Source organism: Scophthalmus maximus, chromosome 3, assembly GCF_022379125.1.
Source record: "Scophthalmus maximus strain ysfricsl-2021 chromosome 3, ASM2237912v1, whole genome shotgun sequence".
NCBI classification, from domain to species: Eukaryota; Metazoa; Chordata; class Actinopteri; order Pleuronectiformes; family Scophthalmidae; genus Scophthalmus; species Scophthalmus maximus.
In genome coordinates, this window is record NC_061517.1 from 11,282,764 (window position 1) to 11,308,222 (window position 25,459).

Here is a 25,459-nt window from a genome sequence, read left to right on the forward strand (position 1 = left end):
TAATGTTTAATGATAGATTATAATCTAGTTGTAAGCAGATATAATTATTTAGTGATGCTGTTGTCAGCAACGTTATCCCCTCATGTGAAACATTCATAACTAAACAATATAACTCAGTTGAAATCATATAAAATATATCTTAGTGGGAGAAGTTTTTAATTGTTGGAAATACTGTAGATTAGTAACCACCTTAAAATGTCCTTATATTCGTAAAACCGCATTGAAAATTTCCAAATGCTTAATTGCTTTGCTCACTAAACATGAACATAAACACATTTCTCACTCAGTTATATTTTTTGAGGTGAACTTACATACCAATATGTCATTGTAAGATTGAGAAACGCTTTAAGAGTGTTGTCATGTGGATACTCACACATGGAAATATTGATTGTAAATACAATATGTGAGCAAGTGTGTGTGGTTTTTAATAAACGTTTCAGATATAACCATATTTATTCCAACTATGAGATTAGTACAAAATCATTTCTGTCTCCCCTATATTAGATAACTATTATACCATCCAGTCTTTCTGCAAAGATTTCTCACATTTGATTCACTGTAGTCAGTCAAATGAAATGATAAGAAACCACAGTTAGACCACAGGTTTTGATTCCGTGGCATATAACTCACTGAAACTTTAAACAAAACATTATTGTACAAACGAAAAGAGTTGCGTCAAATTTTACCCTCCCTTTTCCCTAAAACCCCTGCTCCTGAACATGTGCATTTGTTTCTGTCATAATAAGATGAAGTTTTACAGACAAAAGGGTATATTATATTATTTATTTTTTCCAATTATAATTTATGTTGTGAACCACTCCCACTCTGATAACTCTCCTGTTCAAAAAGTGGGTTGGCCAAAAGTGTTCAAAGGCTATATAAGAGAGATGACGTCGGGGCGGTGCATCACACAGGTGACCGTCCACATTCTCATGTCTCCACCTTCGACTGCCTGAGGATATTTCTTCACTGTACCCGCCACAGGAGTACACCTCCGACTTTTAAAAAAGAAGGAACAGCTCTCCCCTTCGTCGTGCTCATTCATTCAGGTTCTGACATAGTCTGCTGCATTCACGTGACTGTCTGCAAGTGTGTGTGTGTGTGTGTGTGTGTGTGTGTGTGTGTGTGTGTGTGTGTGTGTGGCAGCTTCTTTCACTTCTCCTGTTCATGTTGTGGATCATGAGCTTTTGGGTCTTGTGTCTCATGTCGGTGTTTTACTTTACAGATTTGTCCTGAAAGTATTTTGACAGGAATGGAGATGGTGAGTCTTGTATAATTCTTTTTCTTTCACGTTGTTTTTTCAAGTCTTTTTAGGTCTTTATGTCAGCCCGTGAATTTACTATTTACAAAATTGGGTATTTCAGTAATAGTCTGCTCTTAAAGCAGATATTATCTTGTTAACTGCCACAGGTGATGTGTTGGCTGAGAGTAAAGGGTAATATTCGTAAGAATAGCTGTTAAAAACCACATAGTGTTGTCACCTGGTTGTTACTGGTGCCGGTGGAAGCACAAACACTTGCATAAATTTGCCAGTCAAACTAAAATACACATGGTGACTGTGTTGTCGCCTTGCTCACTGGCTCGTTTCCAATACAAAAACACTAAAGCACACAGTTAGGATCCGGTGAAATTTCATAAAGTTCACAGCAGCATGGGAATGTCATCAGTGTGCATCGTTTGACAAAAATATGCTACATGGGGGGATTTAATTAATAATATGACAAGAAGAAGATCTGTCTCATTCGATATAATTACGAAAATGGATGATTGACGTTGCAGCTCATTAAAATTAAGCAACATACGTTTCTGATCTTCTCATCTCCGGGCAAAATGATTCACTGCACATGTACATGATGCTTCACAGTGCCAGACACACAAATCAATAATGGAATGTGTGGTCTGATGATAACAACACCTCAGGTTATGACTGATATCATATAAATGCCACCCATTACACAAAATGTCCCTGCTGCCTACATCGCACTGCATACAAGAAAAGGAGAAGAAAAAAAACCTGAGCATGTTGGATTTCTGACACCTGCTCTTTTTTCTGTCAGATGGCCTATGTGACTGAGATCCGGCTCGGCGGAGGTCGGGGAGCCTGGAGCGGAGTGGCTCCCTCCTCCTGCCCCGAGGTGGACCTGGAGGTCATCGAGGAGTACCTGCAGGAGCACTCACTGGAGGTCCAACCTGCGCACACACCTGCATCACCTCAGGGTATCATGGGGCAACAAGCACACACACTCTTCCACCAGGGCAGCAGGATCATAGGTTAGCATGAGGACGTCTACATAGACGATGCCAACAGCGTTGATCCTTGCGTATTTCTTCATATTTTTTTAATCTGATGGCGCGTTTGGCCTGTTTCTCCGTAGAGAACAGCTGGTCGGGTCAGCATGCATACGAGTGGCACTGTGGCTCTCACACGCCAAACAAGGAATATGAGGAGCAAGCCCCGACTCTAGCCTGGTCAAGTCCCCATGACAACCAATGGGTGAGTTCAAGGACCATCAATCTCTTCGTAAAAAAAAATTATCTTGAACAAGAAATTAGATTATTCAAATTTTGTATGTGCTTTTTTTTGCCTCAGGGCCACGTTGCGTATTCCTATGAGGCAGCTGCATACATTGACTCAGACTCCCAGTCAAGTTGCTCTCAGTACCAGGAATACCAAGATTCACCATCACCATCGTCAGACAGGGGCGGAAGGAAGGACAGAGACTCTCTGTCTCTTGTCCCATTGTCAGGTAAATAAACACATATGACAACAAACTCTCAACAGTCCTGAACTTGAACACCAACAAACACTAGACCTCTCTGTATTAAGCCTTCTGATTAGACACAGTCGGGGGGGGGGGGCAGAAAACCCACGAACATGTATGAATCATCGCAACCTCAGTCTTTGAATTAATATCCCCTTATTCCTCAGCAGGAAAGAGGAAGGAGCGCTTGTTCCAGTTCCTGTTTGAGATGCTCCAGACGCCGTCCATGCGGAGTTGCATCTGGTGGGTCCAGTCCTCTTCCGGCACCTTTCAGTTCTCCTCCCAGAACAAGGAGCGCCTGGCGCAGCTGTGGGGGCGACGCAAGGGGAATCGCAAGACCATGACCTACCAGAAGATGGCACGGGCGCTGAGGAACTACTCCCGCACCGGCGAGATTCAGAAGGTGAAGAGGAAGCTCACGTATCAGTTTGACGAGAAGACACTGAGATGCCTGCAAGGCGACTCTAATTAGAGCTTAGGACGCATGAAAGGGAATAAGCACAGTGGATATGCAGAGAAGATCACTGTGGATGTTCCTCAAATTTTCTGTTCTGCTGATTTATAACAAAAATGAATACTGAGTATTTATAACGCCTGTCAGTCTGAGATTTCTATAGATACAGAACCATATTGGAGTTGGGACGTATGAGGACTGGAAATGATGATACTGACACGAGGATGCAAATGTGTGTAAATCTAAAAGGTTGTTACGTCATATCTACTTTATAAGTAGAACCTAAATAAAATAAAAGGTGTGGTTTTCAGTTTTTTTTGTGTGTTTTTCTGAATTGAGGATATTTAGCAGATTGAAGATCATTTTATAGACTTCTTAACAAAATAAGATTCTGTTAACACAATGTTTGTGTTAAAAGATATGGTTTTAGGTGACACAAATCAGTAAATATCTCTAAATATCTGATACATCTATCCATCTATCTGTCTATCTCAAGAACAAAGACATCCTGTGTAGTGCATATCAGCCCAGCAAATACAGATGTGCTTGTAAAGCAAGAACGCGCCCGGCACACGCACGCACACACACACACACACAACACACACACAGCCAAAATTGTATGCAAAGTAAGCATGCACTGAAAAACCGCCACTAAACACAGACCTGTTAATCAGTAACATCTGAAAAGTCCCCTCACACACAAAGCAACTGAGGACACAGATGGATCACGTGTGGAATGCTGAATATTATGTTCTTGTGTGAAATTTCCAAAGTAATATTTTTAAAGTTCATGGGCCAGTGGAGGGGTCATACACACACATCATATGAAACACGCATGCACTGAGATCCTGACTGAAATACTAACTTAAAGGCAGAAGGGTTATTCTGGTAATCGTCACAAACTTGTTCTGGTATCATGTCTTAGCAATGACGAGAAGCGGAAGCGGCTTTCTTAGTCAAATATACTTTTCCTCGACTGCATTTTTAAGGGGCCGCTTTAGTAACTAGTTACCTTGCAGACTAAGATGTGTTGCTATAGATCAAACTATACGCCTGTAAATGAGTAAAATTATTTTAAATAAGCTGTAACATTCACATTAATGCATTAATAACAATATTTCAATTAAAGAACACTTTGGGAAGGATCATTTTTTATTGTAGTTTAGTACTTTTACATAGTTGTATCGGTACTTTAGCCTTTCAAACTAAACATATCTTAGTTTAGTTTGACTATTCTCTGCATTTCAAATTTTTTCACGACATTTCAGCATTGTTCTCGAAATTCAAATTCAAATTTTCTCATGCCCGGCCCTGATACTCTTCCATACAATACTGAGCTCACTTATTGTGTGAAAAAATGTGATACGACTCGTGCAGAAGAAGGCTACTGAGCCACATTCATTAGAGTGAGAAAAAGATTTTCACTCACTGATGAAATACAGATGGAGATGTCTCCATGGAGTGCACGCCTGTTGTTGTGTGTGTGTGTGTGCACACAGAAGCGCATGCATGCTTGCGTATAAAAAGCATCTGCTCAATGCTTTTTATGGTCATTCGAAGCCGAGACCTGAAAGCAGAAAAAGACTTGTCTGAACAAACTCAGGATTATGTTGGATTTTACTCGGCTGTGGAGCTTGTTGCATCTGTCCACGGCCTCTGAGGAAACCTGCTCAATCACACTTTGTCACCTCTCCGTCTCCGTCTCCGCTGCCCTCCAGCTCCAGCGATGGCTGAATGGAGTTGGCTGGTTTACACGGCAGTCGAAGTGCTGATTTCCGTGGCCTGTTGCTTCGGCAACATGTTGGTGGTGTGTTCCGTGTGTGTCGGTATTCGGGATTCCCTTCGAGAGCCCACCTTCTGCTTCCTGGTCTCCTTGGCGGTGGCTGACTTCCTTGTGGGTGTGGCTGCTGTGCCCCTGGCCGTGGTGTTGGACGGCTGGGTGAGTCTGACCCCTGACCTGTGCCTGCTCCTCAGCTGTGTCGTGCTCGTGCTGACACAGGCCTCTGTGCTGTCATTGCTAGCTATCGCCGTGGACCGATACCTGCGGTTGCACACACCGCTCAGGTGAGGTATATGTGCACTCATGAAACAGTTGTTTAATATTGAAAAATAGCTACATGGATAGTAATCTCTTCCGTTGTTGTTTTTGTTCATTCTCAGATACAAATCCCTGGCCACACAGAGGCGCACATGGTTGGCACTGTCTGTTTGCTGGATCCTCTCCTGTCTACTAGGGTTCACCCCTCTGTTTGGCTGGCACAACTACTCCTCACTAACATCTAATTCCACCAATACTTCTTCCGCTTCCTTCACCTCTCCACCGTGCACCTTCCTCTCTGTTGTTTCTCTCCCCTTCATGGTCTACTTCAACTTCCTGGGATGTGTCATGGCACCCCTGTTGGTCATGATGCTCCTCTACATTCGAATCTTCTGGAGCCTTCAGGGCCGCCTAAAGGAGGGCTGTCCTCAAGCCCAGGCCTCTCTGCTCAGGGAGAGGAGGCTGGCCTGTTCCCTGGCTCTGGTTCTCATTTTGTTTGCCTGCTGCTGGATTCCTCTGCACCTGATGAACTGTCTGCTGCTGTTTCTCGGCCCGCAAGCTGTCACACGGGGGACACTTTATACAGGCAGGTGACAGTAGCTTTAATTGTCCTTACACAGGCTGCGGTTTGTCATTCCATCCTGAATACTACCATATTTTTTTTATACATATTATCACAGATCACTAATACTTACCAGATGAAATATACAATTTTCCAGGTATCCTTTTGTCTCATGCCAACTCAGCCATCAACCCTGTGGTCTACGCCTACCGCATCCCAAAGATCCAGCAGGCCTACAGTCAAATATGGAGACGACTTCTGCTCAGGCTAAACTGTTGCCATGGGGACAAGCAAGTTCAGCGATCAATAACGGGCGACCCAGCCAATCAGAGAGAGAGGTGTGGATCAGGAGGGAAGACCACACCCTCACAAAATACCACAGGGTCATTTTCAGTAAAGTATGTTTGAGGATATTATACACAACACTCACACAAGACATTTGCAGGCAGATGATGATTGTTTGAATTTGTCAAAATGAAATCCATACTGGAAGTGTTTGGTTCGAATGAAACCCTGCATACCCCAGTCCGCCATTGGCGTTCAGCTTTTTAATCCATGATCTGCAAACTTCATTCTCCTCAAAACTATCTCCTATGTCTCCACTAGAGGGTGGCCTACACTCACAAACTCAACAGCTGTTGTCGTACACAAAGCATCACAACACACATCGCATGACGGGGACAGACGAGTTCAAGACCTCATTCACTGACTTTTGGACAACGGGTTTGAGGCAAGTGTAGCTTTATTGAGATGTACATATATTTAAGCATAGCCATGTGACAGGTTCAATCAATTGAACACTAATCCTTTGCAGCAGGTATGTACCCGATCCTTTTTGTCATGACGTCGAAGAATAAACGTGATACTCGGCCATGATGGGAGTGTGTTGAATATTGATGAGTGTTCAGTGAACTCCTCGGGGAAGGCAATAGACTGTATAGTTATCACCTGAGCAGGGTGTAATCCCACCCACCAAACTATACAACCTACTACCTCACCCTGACAGAGCCCGGATCAAGGACACCACACGTTCACCTGTCGGGGAACATGACACCTAATTTACCTCCTCAAGCAGAATAAAAACAAACAATGCGTATCACAAAGAATTTCATTATTTGCTGCGAGTGTTTTGTTTGAACAGCACGGTTGACCATCTGGAGGTGAGAGTCGACGAGATGCTGACTCAGCTGTCTCCTTGGGAAAGACAGTAGATTGTATAGTTATCTCAAAAAGAGGTTACACAACCCCACAACTATTCAATCTACTACCTCAGCCCCAAGGACAGCATCCGTGTTTCTTCAGCAGCAATGATCCTCAAACATCAACTCCTGCAGTGGCACACAGAAAAAGAGACAGAGAGTGTTATCTCAATGATCTGGTCTTTTCTGTAAAATACACACAAGATAAAACTGGGAAGGATTGTCACTTTAGAAAATGTATATTTACATCTTCGACTGATGTGTTCACAGTCAATCCCTGGGTGTACAGTAATTGTATTTTCCGTGTCGGATTCTTTGTTTTCATTTAAATCGGCTCATGGAAACCATTCAAAATCCACTACTTATGGCTTAAACCACTCGTGTTTCGTGACAACAAGTCTTCAACTGCCAAGATGATGAGGAGCGTTTATCACTTCACAACAAAAGAAGAGCCTCGAGATATTGCATATTGGCACATCCTCACCAATCAACCAAGCTTTTTTTTCTCTTTTTTTTCTTCTGTTTTCTTGTTGTTGCAAAGCCGAATGTCTCTCAATCCAAATCCAAAACCATTAGAATAAATCAAAGACAAATAATTTAACGGTAAGCAGACATCGGAAAGTGAGAGCACTAATGTGTGAAAGCCCACCAAACAACTCACTGGCTTCCTTAGGCTCTGGCATGTGATCGAAAGAGAGAGAGAGAGAGCGAGAAAAAAAAAAAAAGGCACTGTTCGACACTGTGCCAGGAATTCGTTTACCGTTTTTGCCAAAAACTGAGCTCATTCCAGTGGGCTATCCCTGTGTAGGCTGGCGGCTGCTTCTCAGACGGAGGTACACACAGATGCCTGCAAATATGGCTTCCACCAGCTGCCTCTGATTGAATACAAGGCTGAGATTCTGCCCCCCAAAAAACACAAAATGGCATCTCGCACATCGGCCATTTTAGGTCTACTTAAAAACACTATACGATCTACCTTTCAGGGTGGTTTTTTTTGCTGAGCCTGCCGTCTCATTACGAAGAGAGAGCCGCTCGTGACTGAGAATCAATCTTGTGCCAAGCACAGAGATGAAGCCGACAGACTAAGACAACACGCTCCATCTCGGGTGCAACTCTTACATTTCAGTCAGCAGGAAAGTTCACGTCCTTGTCAAAAACAGCATGTCAATGTGCAATTACTAGTTCAATCAAAAATCCATAACTATGGCAACTTCACTGTACAAGTGTTGTATCTTTTTTTAATTTCAGGCTGTTGCTTAAACCTCGAGACGCTACACTCTTGGGAAATAAGGGTGGGCCAGCAGGTTAACGTGGCAACTGAAGGGTTAATGGGAGCCAGACTAAACGCCAGACCTAGGCCTCAGATAGACAGGGAAGGTACACTGCTTGCATAAATTAGCATACAGCCACAACCCCTGAGACTTGGTCCAGACCAGCCCGTAGTTAGCATGCAGCAGACCCTGCTAGTCTGATTACAGAAGACCAGACAGACAGAAGGGGGATGGGGGGGATGTTGGCATGATGCCCAACTCTGCCACCGTGCCAGTGACAGATCTACGAGCTCTGTTTGGTCGCCAGGAGACTTCCCACTGACTGGAGCTGTATTTGGAGGACGAGGGGCACAGACTAATAATGATATGACAGTGCACTGGGGGAGATGGGTCAAATTAATGAGGATTTAACTGCACATTTGAGTCTGGCCTCAAATGAAGAAAAACAAGAATTCAAAAAAATCTAATTCTTACGGGGAATTCCTTGCTCTTGGGTTAATTGCAAAAAATTTGTCCGACCCTATGCACAACTCCCGACTGTTTTGGAAACAGTGAAACCAGACTCGGTCGGTCATGTGAGCTCCACTTGACGCTGTTGTCCGTGATCGTGGACTTTGTCTGTGGCACATAAAAGGGGCACTCATGGCTCTGCTGGGGCAAATCATTTTCTCTGTCAACAGCTCCGAAATAAATCGACTCAGGCCAGCGGGGCAGCTGAGAGGATCTTAAAGAAAGGACAAGAAAAGGCAGAAATGTGGCCTATTGAGTTTATCTCATCTGCCTTACAGACGGTCTGTGCATCTGTCCCAGCAGAATTATGGCTCAATGGTTGTAAATTCACATTAGCAGCATTCTACGTAAGCCAAGAGACATGGACTTTGTCCTCAGATAACGTAGCTCCACTGTGACCAACCAGGATATGTATTTCTGGAGAGAATTTCCTGCTCGAGTATGTTAATCTTTCTTTGGGTGACAGTTGCACATGTTTTTTTCGGGTTTTCCAAGACCACTTGTCAGTTATAGCACTAGGGGAATTTTATTTTTTTCAATAAGTTTTAAGCAGAAGTTTTCCTTACTTCATGTGTTGTGTCTTTAAAGCCAAACCTAATTCATGCAACTTCAAACATTAGTTTCAAATGAAACATTTTTTTTTAATAACACAGCCACTAGTATTAAAAAAAAGACGGTAGACACTTATGGAATGGAAAGAATAAATCAAAATGGCTGCCAATAACCAGGATTTCTTATGGAGGTTTTAAAACTTATAACATCAACCTAAATCTGCTGTACTTTCAAAAACGATAACCCATGCAAAAAATAATTTGTCAATCATCGTGGAAACAATAGGCCCCTAGCTCCCTCTCCTCCACTTTGAAAGGATGCACAGCTTCTGTCCTCACCCAACGCAAACGACATAAACACACAAATTAATTAGCAAATCCCCAAACACACACAGCCCAGTCGGATGCCAACAAAACTCCTCAGAATTGGAGCAGATTTTCGCAGGAAGCAGAGACAGGGAAATACCTATTGGATTGCCTGGTCCCTTGGTCCACGAGACGGGATGAATGCTTGGCACAGACACAGCGGAGGGGGCACCAGACGATTGGTACAGGTTCTTGTGTGTTTTTCGCTCTCTCTCTCTCTGAGCTTTGTGCCAAGAATGGGCAGTGTCTGTGTGCCAGGCAGAATTTCAATGAGGGAGGAAGGAGGTGGTGATGGTGGGCAAAGAGGAGGAGCAGTGGGGGAGCTGGAGTTGGCAGAGGAAGTATGCCACACAATAAACGGCAGGATGAAGAATTCCCACAGTTGGAAAAAAATTTTTACAAACGGATGTCTTGTCTTATTCGTGTCCAGTCTTACTCCGGAGAAAAATCGTGTCCAGGCGTCTGGCAAATAGAAGAGAGCAGTTGATCCTCGGCAGAGTGCTACGGTTATTTTATGGTCCCTTCATTTTCACCCTCTCCACTCCCTGAGGAATGCATGATTCCTACATTAAAGGATGGAGGACGGGAGTGCGCAGCCTTCTCCGTGCCCACTTGGCATGGTGCCCGGTCTGATGTTCTGCATATCCTCATTAACCAGACGCAGGCACACAGGGCTCATGCTCACATGTATATGGAAATATGCTGCCATATGCATGCACTTAATAGCACACTGGTACATGCAAAAGCACAGTGACTTGACCTGTGAGCAGGATATAAGCCCAGCCTGCCCCACCTTGATTTACCTGAATGGTAATCAAATTAAAAATACTTGCAGTCTGTTGCCATCAACTTCTGTTTTCTGAGATAGGAGGCTGCACACACAAACGTTGGCCTCGCAGGCATGAGAGCAAGGTAAACATGCCGGGCAACGTGTCTGATGAAACGATAGTATGACCCAGATAATGCGGGAGTATAAGGGAGCCATTGTGTTGACTATCACAGTGTCTAATATCAGCCATAGATGCACTAAGAGAAGTGAAGCAAAGTTGAATAATCAGTATTTTTTTTTAAAAATCCAATTATTATTATAATGTACTGTATATGAATTGGTCTCTTAAGGAGTTATTACCTGATGAAACGAGGACAATAATTGAACATCACTGGTGTATTAGTTGCACCCTCTAACTACCCAGAAATCCAGTAACACGAATGAAAGACAATATACATCAAAGCTTTCTTTCCTCCTCTTCATCTACTCTCTCCGTCCCCTCTCCTCTTTTCTACTTGACTATGATTTTGTTAATGTGCTGGTGAGCTGTGTGGTTACCATGGTTTCCAATGTGTCTGATGGCTCAGATGCCTGGCGTGGCATGTTGCTTCACGCCCACATGTTATATCATTCACTAATGCCACACGGAGCAGACCGTACACATACAAGTAAACACGCACGGCATGTCAACAGAAACAGTTGGAAAGGTTTGCCTGCTCAATTAGGGGCAGTGCGTGCATATGTGTGTACATGTATACAAAGAGTATGTGTGCAAGAGTGTAAAGTGCATGTATGTCAGGGTGAAACAGCTGCAGCTTCCTGCACGAGAAAAGAAACTTCCTGTTGCCTCGCTGCAGACCGCGGCCGGTCAGCCAAGATATCTACCAATCAGCTATGTTGAGGCTGTATGCAGGAAGTTAGCCTGACTGCCTCTAGGAGAGAAAAAAAAAAACTCAGAAACATTATGAGGCAACACGATAAGTTCATCTGAGGATAAGAGAGGGGCGGGGAAAGAGCTCTCCCACTCCTGCCTCTCTCTCTGTCTCTGTAACCCTTGTTCGCTCTATTTTTCTACAGCTTCTTCTTTCTCAATACTTTCCTCTCATCACTGTCACATGTTGACATACTTAGAAAGAGGTTATTTTGGTTTCTTTTCCTTTTTTTTTTTAATGAATGAATTCATCGCTCAATGCCAAAGCTAAGTGATTCGAAATGAGAGAGGCTGATGCAGACGAATTGGGAGTAGTTCACCCGCGAATTGTGAGGGGTATGTTGAAAGGGTTTGCCCATGTTCACTGTTTCTTAAACACGTGGCACGAAGACGCCATCTTACCACCAACCCCTATTTAGATCCTGATACTGCAGTGGCAGTAAGCAGACCAGCTAGATTCAAAACAGTACGTACAACATGTTGATATTTCACGTTATAAAATCGGTATTAAATGTCACTATGAAGTAGCTTGGGTGATCAAATCCGTTGTTGGTTAATTTCCCTAATTCGGAGAGCACCACGTCGATATTTTGTCTTATGATATTCGGGCCTCACCCATGAGACTGTAATCAAAATGCCCAGTATAATATGAATAATATTTCTCTTGCAGCTGATTACATCGCACATCGATCTGATCAAGGTCATTGTTTACGTCTACGGTTTCCTTTTTTTTCCGACGGCAGGTCGTCCATGTGATAAAACGTGGAAGAACTACAAAACGAACGGCAACATTTAACCGCAGTTCTTGCTTCACAATCCGACCCTTTTCTGCACAGCGTTGTCGGTTTCTCTGACCTCACTCGGTTTTTAATGTCCCCCTCGAAGTGTTAAGTATCATACACAGGAGCCTGTGACGCAGTGTGTCAAGACAAAAAAATAAAATTGCAGTTGCCACCTCTTAACAAGCTGTCACACCTTGCGATCACAGAGAGATAACACCTAACACACAAACAACATAACGTCGCCGTGAAACAACTAAACAGGTTTTCGTGGTGGCAGAAAGTGTAGCCTGCGTGAGGGGGAATGGGTTACAAAGTAAATATTGCCCTGGCGTTACCAATCATAACGGCTGTGGCTGATAAGAAACCTGCCAAGCGCTTCGCTCGTCCTGTGGGTGCCGCTTTCTTAACACTGGTTAGCAGCTAAGCTTACACTCACCTGAACGTAACAACGGCTCTCTGGCTCAGTCGACACTCTGAGTTCAGAAAGGAACCGAGAAGGCCTGTCCTTCCTCCTGCCAGTCTACAAAGAGACACCTGTTCGGCACAGAAAGTCACAGAGAGACGGTTTGCCGCCCTGTCAGACCCTGCCGCCCTAGAGAGCAGAGAGAAGACAGGAAGAGGAGGACGGGGGGGACCGGGGACGGGGGGGGGGGACACAGAAAGGACGGAGGAGAAAGAAGATGGTCAGCGGGGAGTCGAGGAGTCCCTCTGAGCTCTAGAAAAGTTTCTCCGGTCATGTCCATCGAGCCAAAATGGCGGCGAGCGGAGTGCGGCGTGGCAACTGACGACGATAGACACGTTTACAGGAGGAAACCCATGATGAAGGACAGAGAAAAGGGCGAGGGGAAGGGAAGGAGAAAGATTATAGGGCAGTGAAAGAGACGGGAAGCGGTGTGGCAGGATAAAAAAGAGAAATACCTGGAGCCTGTATGTGAGCGACGGGCTGGGCCGGAGGACTGGAGGAGAAGAGGGCCGTGATGGCGGGAAGAAGGGAAAAGAGAGGAGCATAGCACACCCTCTGAGAGCTACACCCCCTTCCCACAATCCCCTCCTACTGGCGTGAGTGCGTCTGTCCATACACAGGGTGACAGAGGGACGTCTGCTCTCACACAGCTCCATAACACGCGCGCGCACACACACACACAAACACACACACACACACACACACACACACACACACACAAGCCACAGTGTCAAACGCACTGTGGACAAGAAAAAGAGAACAGCTCCAAAACAGACTCACAATGGACTCACAGTACACACACAGTTGCGTATGATCAAAACGGAGACTAACAGGCAAACACACAAGACACGGGACAGTCCAAAACACAAACGTACACATAATCAGTTCGCCAGCCTTTGTATCGCCCTCTGCTCTGCCCTGTGCTGTGTTTGCCTCGGTCCGCCTGCCCACTTTGGCACCGCTGCCAAGAGGGAAGGAGAGAAAAAGGAGGGGAGGAGGGAGGTGTAGAGACACAGAAAGAGGAAGGGAGGGACATGCTGTAAGCGAGAGAGGGGGAACAGAAAGAGGAGGAGTCAGAGAAAAAGAGTTAAGAAAGACAGTCAGGCACAGAAAGACAAGAAAAAGAGAGAGAAGAAGCATAAACTGTCCAGAGCCGACACGGTGACACTAAGCAGTGGGACAGCGGCTGGGAGCCCTCGGAGGGTTTGTATCTTAATCGTCGCACATCCAAAATGCACCTCTCGCCTTGTAATGAACATACTATCCTGCAGCAACAGGCAGATGGCGAAAGAGACAAGCACATCCTCACACTTCTGCCATTTTGTTCCATCTCACCATGGAACTAAATGAGATTCAAACTCAAAACTGTTGGACAATCGCTGATAAGTTCTCACGCCCCAAAAGAGGAGTCGGGGAAGACTTACTATCCTTTTCGACGTCTTTATTCAGCCTTGCTTTTCTCCACGTCTCCCTCCATCCTTCCCTCAATTCGTCCTCTCAGCCCTCCTCAATGGGAGGAGTTTGAGAGAGTTCAGCTAAATGAATCAATGAGCAAGGAGGGAGGATATTTCAGAGAATGTCGCCCCCCCCCCCCCCCCCATCCTTTGGAATCTTTCCCAGGTTTCCCTATGATTTCTCACACCAGCAAGAGAGTTGAACCCCAGTGCTGATTTTGGACCAGCGAGCTGTCGCCTCCAGATGACCTCAAACATTAGGAGAGAAAACATAAATCCATCTGTTCATAAATGGCCGACATTCTCTGTAGCTCGCTTGCGGACCAATCGCTGGCGTTTGAGCAGGTATCCCAAGCCGAGCCAACCAATCACGACGCACCTCTGAGCTGACGTCATCTTGATGAATGTTGAGTGTAATTTTAAAAAACAGGGATCATTTTTACCATTAAATTGGGAACAAATCCCGTTTCTCTCTCGTTAAAACTCACATCGATCACTGGAAGATGAAAAAACAACAACCTTGTTCTGTCTTTGGCACGTGAAACCGTCGCAGCTGCTGTGATACCTGAGTTTCGCGTCCTCAAACTGACCAAACACACACACACACACACACACACACACACACACACAGGCACACACACACTTTCAGAGGGTGCAAGCAGTCCTCACACACTCACCGCGGAGACAAAACAGACCACAATAGTCCAGCTTCTCCGCTTAAACTCCACATGGGCCTTTTCTCGAAGATAGGACAATGGACACACACGCACACACACAAGCACGCGCGCGCACACACACACACACACACACTCATACTGTACACAGGCACACACACAGTCACACATGTGGTGCAAACAATCCGGTTCTTCCATGGAGGCTCAGATTCAGCCAGCAGGTTGGACAGCCCCTCAACCTGACGTCACGTCTCCTTTGTTGTTTATGAATTTATTTCTCTCCTCAGCTGAACTCTCTGAACCCAAAGTCCTCCCCTCCCCACCCTCTCCTCCCCTCCCGCCCTGTCCTCCAGCCCTGCACTTACCCCCTGCCAACGAAGGCGGGCAAATACAGTATGGCTTTAACAAGGAATAAGAAAAGAAAGAGAGACAGGCAGACACAGAGAGGGGAGAGAGAGACAGGGAGAGGCAGAAAAAGGAGCTCAGATGGCTATCTCACTTTTTCTTTTCGCTCCTTTTCTTCTTTCGATCGTTGCCTGTGTCTCTTCCTGCTTGGCTTGTAAAAGTTTCAGCTGCATGGCGGGGCCGGCCTCTTTTGGCAGCCGTCCAACTCTCGACTCTCCTGTCCCCTTGCACGAGAGAGAGAGAGAAGGAGGGGAGGACAAATATAGTCACATCTAGACTGCTCTGTACAGTTGTAGAGGCAGATGTACTGAATGCATTGCAACTATTTTTTTGATGTCACACTCACCCACACAAGTAGAGTGAGTGGCAGTGTGTTTGTTTCAGTCGCACGCCATTTATCAGTGAAGCAACACACAGAGGATAATGTGTAAAACTCAAGATAATTATTGGCCGGGACACCATGCCGAGTTTCAAAAAGGCTGTGCCACACTTGTGCTGTTCGTTCGCCTTTAACTGAGTGTGACAGCTGAATCTGATAACAATGTGTTTTATTGCTCACACCCGGTTCACGCCGGGACGTGGTACTGATTTTGTCATTGCTGCTGGCATCGATAACATGAGCAGCTCGCTTGATTGTGTATGCAGATGCTCACATGGACATTTTAAATGCCAATATACTTTTGGACTTTTAGACTTTTTGGACACACATGACCTTGGCGCACAGTTAAAGTAACATGCAGGCAGATACCAAGAGCAGTATCCTTTAAATTAGACTAATTACAGGAGTAATTACAGCATTAACTTCCTGGTGAATAAATTCCAGATTATAGGTTTAACGTCTCAGTGACGTCTTAGACAACATCTCAATTTTTGAAGCGCTATAATCCTAACCTGCCATGATTGTTTAAGACAGTTAGCTACATTGCGAAGGCATCAGCCTGATATATCTTCAAAAAATGTAGTTTATATATAAATATATTATAAAGGCCTTTGCTCAGACATTGTGTGTTGTTTCAGTAGTTCAGCAACTAACTGATCTGATTTAAACAGTGATAGTGCAAATTGTACCTCATCCTTATATGAGGTCCCTCTTCATGAAAAAAGAAATTACAACACACCATTTATGACGGGTTCATAAGTTGTAGTCTAATAAATTGGTCACTAATGATGAATAAATAACTTATAGAGACTTTATAATTTATCTATTATATACTTTATAGGTGGGTTATAAACCAGGAATAACTATGTAGTTGCCAGGTTGTAGAAAATCTTAGATTTCATATGTGAATTATATATACATTTTAAATGTTAGCATGATATTAATAAATGGTCCTGGGTATCTCAGCTTCTAATGAGTCATCAGTTAATGTGAATCAGTCACCAATTATAAATATTAATAAAACATTAATACAAGATGATTTTCTACCACCTAGCGACCCGAAAGTTGTTCTCATTAATGGCATACAACTGATCCATAAAGTATTGGGGTAAATTGTGCATTAACAATCAATACATCCGCTCATTACAGCTATATGATAATAATGCAGTTAAACAATGTTCATCTGCTCAAAAGCACATCATAGACTGTATATACTGTAGCTCTTATTAAACTACCATCCTGTGCAGTGTTCTCTGAAGAAAGAGGAGGTGCCCCATCTAGTGGCAATCTTGTGTATGAAAATGCAAAACTTAAAAAAAGTTATATTTGGTATACTTGCGATTCAATGTGATTTATTTTAATATTAGAAAACTCTGTTTAGCTTTAATCTACAGAACTGTTTCGCACTGACATCGATATCTCACCAGTAAATATGTGGCATAGATTGCCATTCCCATCTGTATATTAAGTATTGTGTTTATACACTTACTGAATTCATTAATATTTACAAACTGTAATAAATCTATTAATTATTTACTAATGCATTATACATACATACATACATATACGTATTTATGTATCTATATATGTGTTTTAAGCCATGAAGAACAGCTTATGGGTTGCCAGCTTGTCAAGAGAAAAAAATATCACATTGTCAAATATCAAATAAAATATAAAGTCGGGAAAAAACAATGATAAAAGAAGGACAGAGTGACCATTCATTTTTTCGAATGAAGATGAAGAGCTGCCTAATCACTTCACAAAATAAGCCTCAAGTGTCGGCCCTTTAGCAAGCTCCAGAGTGACACAGAGGTGGACAATGTTGAGTGATAAGAGATAAATTGAGGCTTATTCCCAATTTATCTTTTATACTTGAACAGGACAATGATGAAAAGGAGGGAGGATCATTAATATAAGATTAGATGTTACAGCAGCAGCAGGAGTCAAAAGGCATCCAGGAAGAGGTAGGTAATAAAATATTGCAAAAAGAAATAGCAGTAGAAAGAACTATACAAAAAGAGTGTTTAAAAAAGCTATATACAATACATATATTAAAATTCATAGAAACGCCGGGATGTATTACAGCTAATAATATTCCTCCTTGTTCACTCCAAAGTGTTTCTATAAGTTGGGAAGAAATTGAACTACCTCTGAGAACCTGATCTCCACTAATGCCACAGACCTCACTGGAGGAGGGGAAGAACTTTGTATAGGCAGGTTAAGATATAGACGTGTTTGTGCACGTCAAAAAGACCTAGGAGAATCCAGCTGACGTTAGAAAACTGTAGTCTACTGTATATTTCACTCGCAGGCCCTTTTGTCAGTCCCCAATCAGTCAACATTATTAGCATTTCATTATTTTGGATCGGGTTTTTTAAGTGCTGGGTTTTTTTTATATTTAAAATGTTGTTAATTTATTACACTTACAAACGAAACAGGCTTGCTTGTTGGCTGTAAGTGTTACCCACTTTTCGGTGTCAAATATGGGCTCCTGGGTCTCTAAATGTCCATGACTGGGGTACTACTGCCCTCCAATGGCTTTATGTGAGAAATACATCAGCCCAATAGTTTTGCCCCTTCTACTTCCAACCACTCCAGTGACGTTTGTCTTGTCCCAGCCTCTCACTGTTATACCCCATCAAATTCTAATCGAATCCTTTCAGAGAACTTATGAAAAAGCCAAGAAGTTGCAGATAGGGAAAACTTTAAAATATGAAGGTATTCCAGTGAATAATGGTGAGAGTTCTGCATCAAACCTCATTGACCAATAATTATCTGACTCAAACTTTTGAAAGTAAGTGTAGCGTAGTCTGGCAGAATTCAAGTTCAGGTGCAAGCCTTTAATCTGCACCACTTAACAGGAGCTTATTCTGAGCAGCTGAGGGGCACGTTGGGAATAAGAGCATTTACTCTTTGTCACTATGTGACCTTTCATCAAGAGGCCATTACCAGGGGCATTGCAACAGTATTGGCAAAGCAGGCAATTGCCTGGGGCCCCCAAAATGAGAGGGGGGTCCCCTGAGAACGGTTGATTGTATTCGTCCGCAGCAACAACAATTTAGTGAGAACACCCTTAAATTCTATGATTGCCTATGTACAGGAGACTGAAAACGACACCATGGTCAGAATCCCCTAACGGGGACCAATAACTTTCTGGCAAAAGATTTGTGATTTTAGAGGTTTGGTTGAAGAGCGGGATATCTGAACGTGTGAGTATGATGTGCCTGGTATGGTCGTGGGGGTCTGCACTTAAACTTTACTACTTCACTAGTATTTATGTACAGTATATGTACAGTATGCACTGTGTCTATAATTTTGATAGTAAAAGACTTGTTTGACGATTGCAATGATGTGGTTTGGTATCATGTGTTTCTAGGGAGGTGGGAGGGGTTCATTTGGTTCTCCGCTGTAAAAAATAACTTTGTTGTGTGGTGTCTTTAGCCTGGAGGGGGCCCCAAAGTCCCTTGGAACACTCCTGGTCCTTACATAATCCATTTATGACAGAATCACTGCTGTGTGTTGGTTGCATTATAAGCAGAATCTTTCCAGAAATCAGAAAAATTAGACTTTCCCCCCCCATAACAACTACTTAAACCGATTAATCGATTATCAAAATAGTTGCTGATTAATTTAGTAGTCGATTACTGATGGATTAATCGATTAACTGTTGCGGCTCTAGTAGGTATACAAACAAATTGTGTTGGTCACTCACAGAGCAGATTGCTGCAACGTCAACCAAATATGAAAATTCAAGTTTAGAATTTAAAACATAGATAACACGACAATAATCAAGGGCAGCAACTAAAAGGCAGAGGTAGATGGGGCGGGAATCAATAAATAAGTAAGTCATACCAAAGCTATCATCAGTGATGGACAATGACTCCCACCCAAAGACTGTATATAAACAGGAGGAGACTAGACAGACTGATCAGGAAGGCCAGCTCTGTCCTAGGATGCCCCTTGGACACAGTGCAGGTGGTGGGAGAGAGGAGGACGATAGCAAAGCTATCATCAGTGATGGACAACGGCTCCCACCCCATGCAGCACATTGTCACTGTCACTGAACAGCTCCTTCAGCGACCGGCTCCTTCACCCTGAGTGTGTGAAGGAGCGGTATCGCATCACCTTCCTTCCTGCTGCTGTGAGACTGTACAACCGTCACTGCTCTCAATAGAACACACACGAACACACACACACACACACACACACACACACACACACACACACACACACACACACACACACACACACACACACACACACACACACACACACACACAGGACTCCATCACTTCTAAGAATAATTCACTGGTACAAAAATGCAATAACCAACTGTGCAGTATATTTATATTTATTATCCATGTGCAACTATAGCTACTGCTCTCGGTGTTACCCCCTACCATTGAATTGGGAGGGCGCCCCGCCCCCCCCAACGGGAGTCCCCGCCCCCCCTGAAATGTCAAATTGATTTTAATAAAAAATATATATATATATATTATATATATCTGCTCTCAGTGTTTCCCCTACCATTAAATTGAGAGCCCCCCCTCTGAAATGTCAAAATGATTTGAATTTAAAAAAAAATATATATACTGTATATATTTTGTATTTTACATATAATGTCAAGCAGAAGTCATTTCAGGTCACTTTCCTTATACACATTATGCCTCATTACTGTATGAAAATTTCTTTAAATTTCTTTGTATATTCTGCTATTTCTGCTCGATTGTGTCCACTGTGCTGCTGTGACGACCCACTCTCCCCACTGTGGGACGAATGAAGGTATACAGGAGCTCATCTTCATGACAGCAGCAGGGTTTAAGTTTTGAATACATACGATATTATGCATGATATTTAGCGAAAAGTCAAAGTTTCCATCATTAGAATTGTCTTTGCCTAATTGTAACAATGAGAACAATGAGGCGAGTCCTACCGGCTCGTCGCCTGCGCGCTCTCCTCTCCCACCGGGAGTCTGATGTCATGGGAGGAGTTTGCGTCGGGATCCACCAAACTTTTTTTTCTTTTTTTTTTTTTTTTTGCGTGCGCTCGTTTTCTTCGACGCCACGCCTCTGCGCGTTTTTTTTTTTTCTCCCCCCTCCGCGCGCTAATTCCACAGCAAAAAACTCATACTTGGCATTCCGCCCTTTTGTTTCTCGGACACAAACACGGTGACCTGTTGTTGTCGGCGGGCTTTTTCCGCCGAGGAGTCGACCAGCGAGGGAAGAAGCAGCCCCGCCGCGCGTGGCCGGGGAGAGCGGGGCCAGCGGAGCCGTCGGAAGGTGAGTGCGCTCGCGGGCGGCTCTTTGTGTTGTGCGCGGCGGCGGCGGCGGCGGCGGCGCGAGAGTCGCCGCGGCAGCTGCTGCTGCTCCTGCCCCGAAGTTTTGGGATTTCTCGCATATTTCGCATTTCCCCTCCCGCCGCCGCTCGCACGACCCGCGGGCGTCGTGCGAGCGGCGCGAGGCTCCGGCGCCAGTTCGCTCGAGTCGCGCGTGTTGTAGCTGAAGTTACTTTGTTTGCGTCCCCGAAAGTTTTTGGAGGGGTTTTTTTTTTTCTCCTTCTTTTTTCTTTTTTTGGGGACGGGGGGGTGTTGTTAGCCCGCAAGCTAACCAGCTAGCATGTCGGCTCGAGCGCGCTAGCGACGGCTCGTCGGTAACATCCGCCCCGAAGGGGTCGAAGGTAGAACCGCCAGGTCCTTGTACGGTGCTTTCGCGACTGTTCGACCGGGCCACACCGATCGTTTCTCTCGGGTTTCCTCTCGGGGATCGAAGGAAGGTTTTGCCAACTCACAGCGGCTGAACGTGATTTCACCCCCCCCCCCTCTTCCTCCTCCTCCTCCTCCTCATCTGCGTCGCTAGCAGATGGGATTCATTTCTGTGTTGTGGTGAACATTTCACCAACAAGTTTCAACAGAGGTCTGAAGAAGAAACGAATCCATCGTGAATCGATCTGGTGTTGAGACCTCACCTTCAACACCGGCCCCTCACGTGACTGTGAGAGTTTGACAACTTTTCCAAAAGTTTCTGCGGCAGCTGCAGAGGAGATCGCCGTGTCTCTGCGGCCCCCACTGGGGCAGATGGCGGCCCGTGGTGTGCATGTGTCTTGTCGGTGTTTGCTGAGCTCACAGCTTTATTTAGTCCCCTGGCTCCTCTCCCCACCAAACACCTGACCCCTTGGCCACTGGAGTCTTGTGTCTATGTTGATGCATCTGACTCTTGTGAATTATATTCTACCTTTGCATCACCCTCTGATGACAAACGAGTTGGCTGCGACGCCTCGGGAAGTTGTGCGATGTCTGATTTCTTGACTGCTCTTTGACAGTAAACTGGATTTTGGGAAACACGGTCAACATTTCACCATTTTATGGGCCAAACGACTACGTCGATTATTGTAGAAAACAATCGGGAAGTTGCACGATGTACCAAATCCAAAGCCAAATAGCTCAGCAGTAACCGTGTCTTGGTCTTCATATACACTCCTGAGCCACTTTATTTGGCACACTGGTGTAATGTTATCCAATACAATAGTTTTGCCTTTATGAATATCATAATTAGAGTGGCAACAGTAAATCAATTAAGTGAGAATATTTGCTGATTTCTTTGCACCTCTGGCTCGTGGACCAAATAAAAGCACCAGCTTTGGGTTTTGGGAAACAAGATCAACATTTCACCATTTTATGGAACAAACAGCTATATCGATTATTGGAGAAAACAATAGGCAGATAAGTTGATTAAGGACATACTTGGTTAGTTGCAGCCCTCATGACAAAGTGATGGTTTGTTAAAACGTTTCAAAGGTTCAACTTAATTCAACTGTATGTTTATTATTGAGGTCATAATTGGGCACAGGACAAAAAAATTGTATATACTATACTATTAAACATATGTTAACTTTTAATAAAGGTCCAAGGACCTCTCAGAGAAATGAAGTCCATTATAACACCACTGCAAACTACAACCTCAGTAATAAACATGTAGCTGAATGAATGCCTCTCTCAAAGTGTCAATCTAAACGTAATCTTTGTAAAAGCAGGATTCATGGCTGTTGTGTTGAATTGAATTAGATCTCTACAGTGGGTGGTATCTAATAAATTGGTCACACTATTTACTGTCAATCATGTATATTACCTGGATCAGCGTCTGAATAACTGAAGTGATTTAATCAAAGTCAACTTGTGTATTTTGTTGACACTAGCTTAAGGTTTTTGATTAATGGCAGCGGTGACTGCTAAGCTTACTGACAGACAAATTGCATTGCCGGTGACGACCTCATGATAACGGTCAACTTGTGTTTCTCCAGTAAAAATGCTTGTTGTAGGAAACTGCAGCAACTTAATACATTACTTTTTTTTCTCATATGCCCAGTTTGCCAGACTGTAAATATAGAAATATTGCATTACAGTAAGCCCTAGACTCGATCGCTATTGTGTTACTTGATTTGGCGATAGTTTGAGATTTAAATGACATTTATCTATTCTATGCAAAGGAATGAAAAACTGATTATTTGATTGTAAAAATAGCTCTGATTCATTGTCCACCAACTGACTCGTAATTGTATCTGCCAATTGTTGCACCTCTTGTCTTACTAGCTTTTGTGTCCTACCAAAGTGAGTATTTTTCTATCGAAGAATGTTTCCTTTGAAGGATGTATATAAGTGACAGTATCCCCTCAGAGATAATTATTCTAATACCTCCATATTAGAATTTATCATAAAATTGGGCAGTCATAAACAATCAGGGTAATTAAAGAAGTTTTAATTAAGTGGGTTTTTTACCGGCTGGGTGTTTAGGATCCCTAACCCTAACACAACACCAGGGTCAATCAGATCCAGTCAGGAGGACAAGCAAACGTTCAGGCGTTGCTCTTTGCTAACTATCTCACCAGGACCCGTCTGATCTCTATGGCAACAGCACAGTCCCGTCAGCAGTGATTGAAAGTGGGAAGGCCTTGTGCTGTGCGTGTCCAATGAGCCCACCACAGCAGGGAAGCTCAGCGACCTCACTCATCTTCCGTGGCAGGGACCATGTTGGCCACACGCTGGAAAACATTACGCACCAGGCAGCGCTCATGTTGTATGTGTGGGCCTGCGTTTTGAGCAGACTTGGAGCATCTTCAACAATAACAAAAAGAATGTGTAATTTCCTCATGTGGCCTCGGAGGCAAGGTTGCAGGCTTCTGGGAAATTCATATGATGTCTCTCTGGGACAATTAGCCCAGGAAAGCTATGAAGTTATCTCGCCATCACAAACTAATTTGTTGTCGTATATCATTTTCCATCTACTGGTGTAATCTTAATAGATGGGCCCACTGTCAGTGTCTTCATTGACCATGGCCAGTGTCTTCATAAATTTACAATCACTTAAAGTTTTGCCATTTTGTTTTTCAGCTCTTTAACCCTGGATGCCAAGGCTATTAATACACTCTGTACCCGTGATAACTGTAAATAACTGAAGATGAATCTGATCTCGCTCTTAGTGAAGTGTGGAGACATTTTGAGTGAAAAGAAATCTTTCACCATCCTCAGCAGCCACAACATTGATCCTGGTCCTGTCAATCAATCACAGTCTCTGTGTGACGTTTGAGGGCCACTGTTCTCCTCATTCATAAAACTGGGGATTCAATAACCTTCTTATGTTTCCGAAAAGGTTTGTAAGCAGGAAAAATTTTGATCGGTCATCGCCACTAATGGTTGCCTCGGTTTAAGGAAGTTTCATACTCACACGTATGGAACAAGAACGACAAGTATGGAACAATTCAGTGCACCATAACCACCTGAACAGTGCTCTCAAAATGGTCAAAAGTTTACTGTAATTAGCTGGAGACTTCTCACGATCAATGGGCACCATCTTGTGGAACAGGAGGCTAATGTTACGTGCTGCCAGAGCCATGTAGAAAGAGACCTGCAACCAGGGTAAAGTGTAATGTTAACTAGTAATGTGCGGTGATGTTTATGTTGCCTTTACGCAGCTACAACTTTTTAAGTAAAATACAAATTTTGTATTTGGTTTCCTAAAATATATTGCCCCACTCAAGTGGACCCAGTCAGCAACAAAAAATCCAGTTCTCACATTTTACTTGTTTGGAAAACCCCTTGTCGCCAGCCCCTAATACTTTGCCATGATTTGCTTTTAGTTAAATCAAACCATATTTTATAACTTCATGCCATATGTGGTTCAGTGCTGCTGAGGCAGCATTCAGCTCTGCTTGGACGTCCTCCCACTCCCATTTCTCCACTTCTCACATTCCAAAATAATATTTAAAAAAAATGTCTAGTCAGTTTTGGTTTGATACTGAAAATCATTTTCATATGGATGCCAAAGGAAAGTTTTTTTCAAGAATTGTATTCAGCGTTTAGATTTTTTTTTCCTTCTTCAAAGATTTAAGAAACTTGCGGGGAGCGGTGTGTACTGGTGAACTCCAGCTGTTTAAGAAAAAAATCTGTGACCGCAAAAATGTCTTTTATTCATTATTACCAGATATCTTACGTGACTTTAATGGATGATTTAAAGCTCTACTGTATTTTCAAAACATCCAGCAGACAGCTGCATTAATTTCTCGAACCTCACTGATTGCTATGCTTTTTTTGTCCAAGTCCATCAGCTATGAAAATAAATATTGCTCTCTGCTCTCACATTGTGGTAGATCATTTGGTCTAATGCTTTTTTAATGTGGAAGAATCTGTCTTTAAACCTGGGTTCAGAACGAGCATTGTTATTTGCATTATTTCTTTTTTTTGTTCATACTCTAATAGAAATTATCACGATGACTATCACTTGTTTTTTATCTAATCAAACTAATGGGAAAAAATGACATGTGGACATTTTGTCAAATCCAGTGCACGTGTTCCTCTGTTGTTGTTGCATGCCTCCCTAAAATGTATTTTCAGCACTGC

General features: G+C 43.5%; 2 protein-coding genes and 1 long non-coding RNA gene across 4 annotated transcripts; 2 read left to right on the forward strand and 1 right to left on the reverse strand.

The window, feature by feature from the left end:
* Positions 1-915: 915 nt before the first annotated feature.
* LOC118316711 (transcription factor Spi-B) lies at positions 916-3,531 on the forward strand. Of its 2 annotated transcripts, none has more exons than XM_035644812.2 (6): positions 916-1,049; positions 1,226-1,261; positions 2,058-2,271; positions 2,376-2,494; positions 2,591-2,747; positions 2,930-3,531. In XM_035644812.2, exons 2-6 carry the CDS (start codon positions 1,253-1,255, stop codon positions 3,232-3,234), a joined length of 804 nt encoding a protein of 267 aa, XP_035500705.1. In that variant the 5' UTR covers positions 916-1,049; positions 1,226-1,252; the 3' UTR covers positions 3,235-3,531. The 2 variants fall into 2 exon arrangements, with proteins under 2 accessions (XP_035500705.1, XP_047186939.1); XM_047330983.1 differs by having other exon boundaries at positions 2,933-3,531.
* An 824-nt stretch (positions 3,532-4,355) lies between these two features.
* LOC118316728 lies at positions 4,356-5,040 on the reverse strand. The gene is made up of 2 exons (XR_004795252.2): positions 4,905-5,040; positions 4,356-4,783 (listed from the first exon to the last, which is right to left on the reverse strand). It is a non-coding gene; the product is annotated as an uncharacterized LOC118316728 (long non-coding RNA).
* LOC118316704 (adenosine receptor A1-like) lies at positions 4,690-6,692 on the forward strand. The gene is made up of 3 exons (XM_047330985.1): positions 4,690-5,280; positions 5,377-5,840; positions 5,974-6,692. The coding sequence occupies exons 1-3, from the start codon at positions 4,943-4,945 to the stop codon at positions 6,222-6,224; spliced, it is 1,053 nt and encodes a 350-aa protein (XP_047186941.1). The 5' UTR covers positions 4,690-4,942; the 3' UTR covers positions 6,225-6,692.
* Positions 6,693-25,459: the final 18,767 nt, after the last annotated feature.

Excerpts from the sequence above, each read along its gene's own strand:
- LOC118316711 (XM_035644812.2), top strand. Across the intron at positions 2,495-2,590 it reads GTCCCCATGACAACCAATGG|GGCCACGTTGCGTATTCCTA; the intron begins GTGAGTTCAAGG and ends TTTTTGCCTCAG. Across the intron at positions 2,748-2,929 it reads GTCTCTTGTCCCATTGTCAG|CAGGAAAGAGGAAGGAGCGC; the intron begins GTAAATAAACAC and ends CTTATTCCTCAG.
- LOC118316704 (XM_047330985.1), top strand. The coding sequence starts at position 4,943 with ATGGCTGAATGGAGTTGGCTGGTTTACACGGCAGTCGAAGTGCTGATT. Across the intron at positions 5,281-5,376 it reads CGGTTGCACACACCGCTCAG|ATACAAATCCCTGGCCACAC; the intron begins GTGAGGTATATG and ends GTTCATTCTCAG. Across the intron at positions 5,841-5,973 it reads ACGGGGGACACTTTATACAG|GTATCCTTTTGTCTCATGCC; the intron begins GCAGGTGACAGT and ends ACAATTTTCCAG.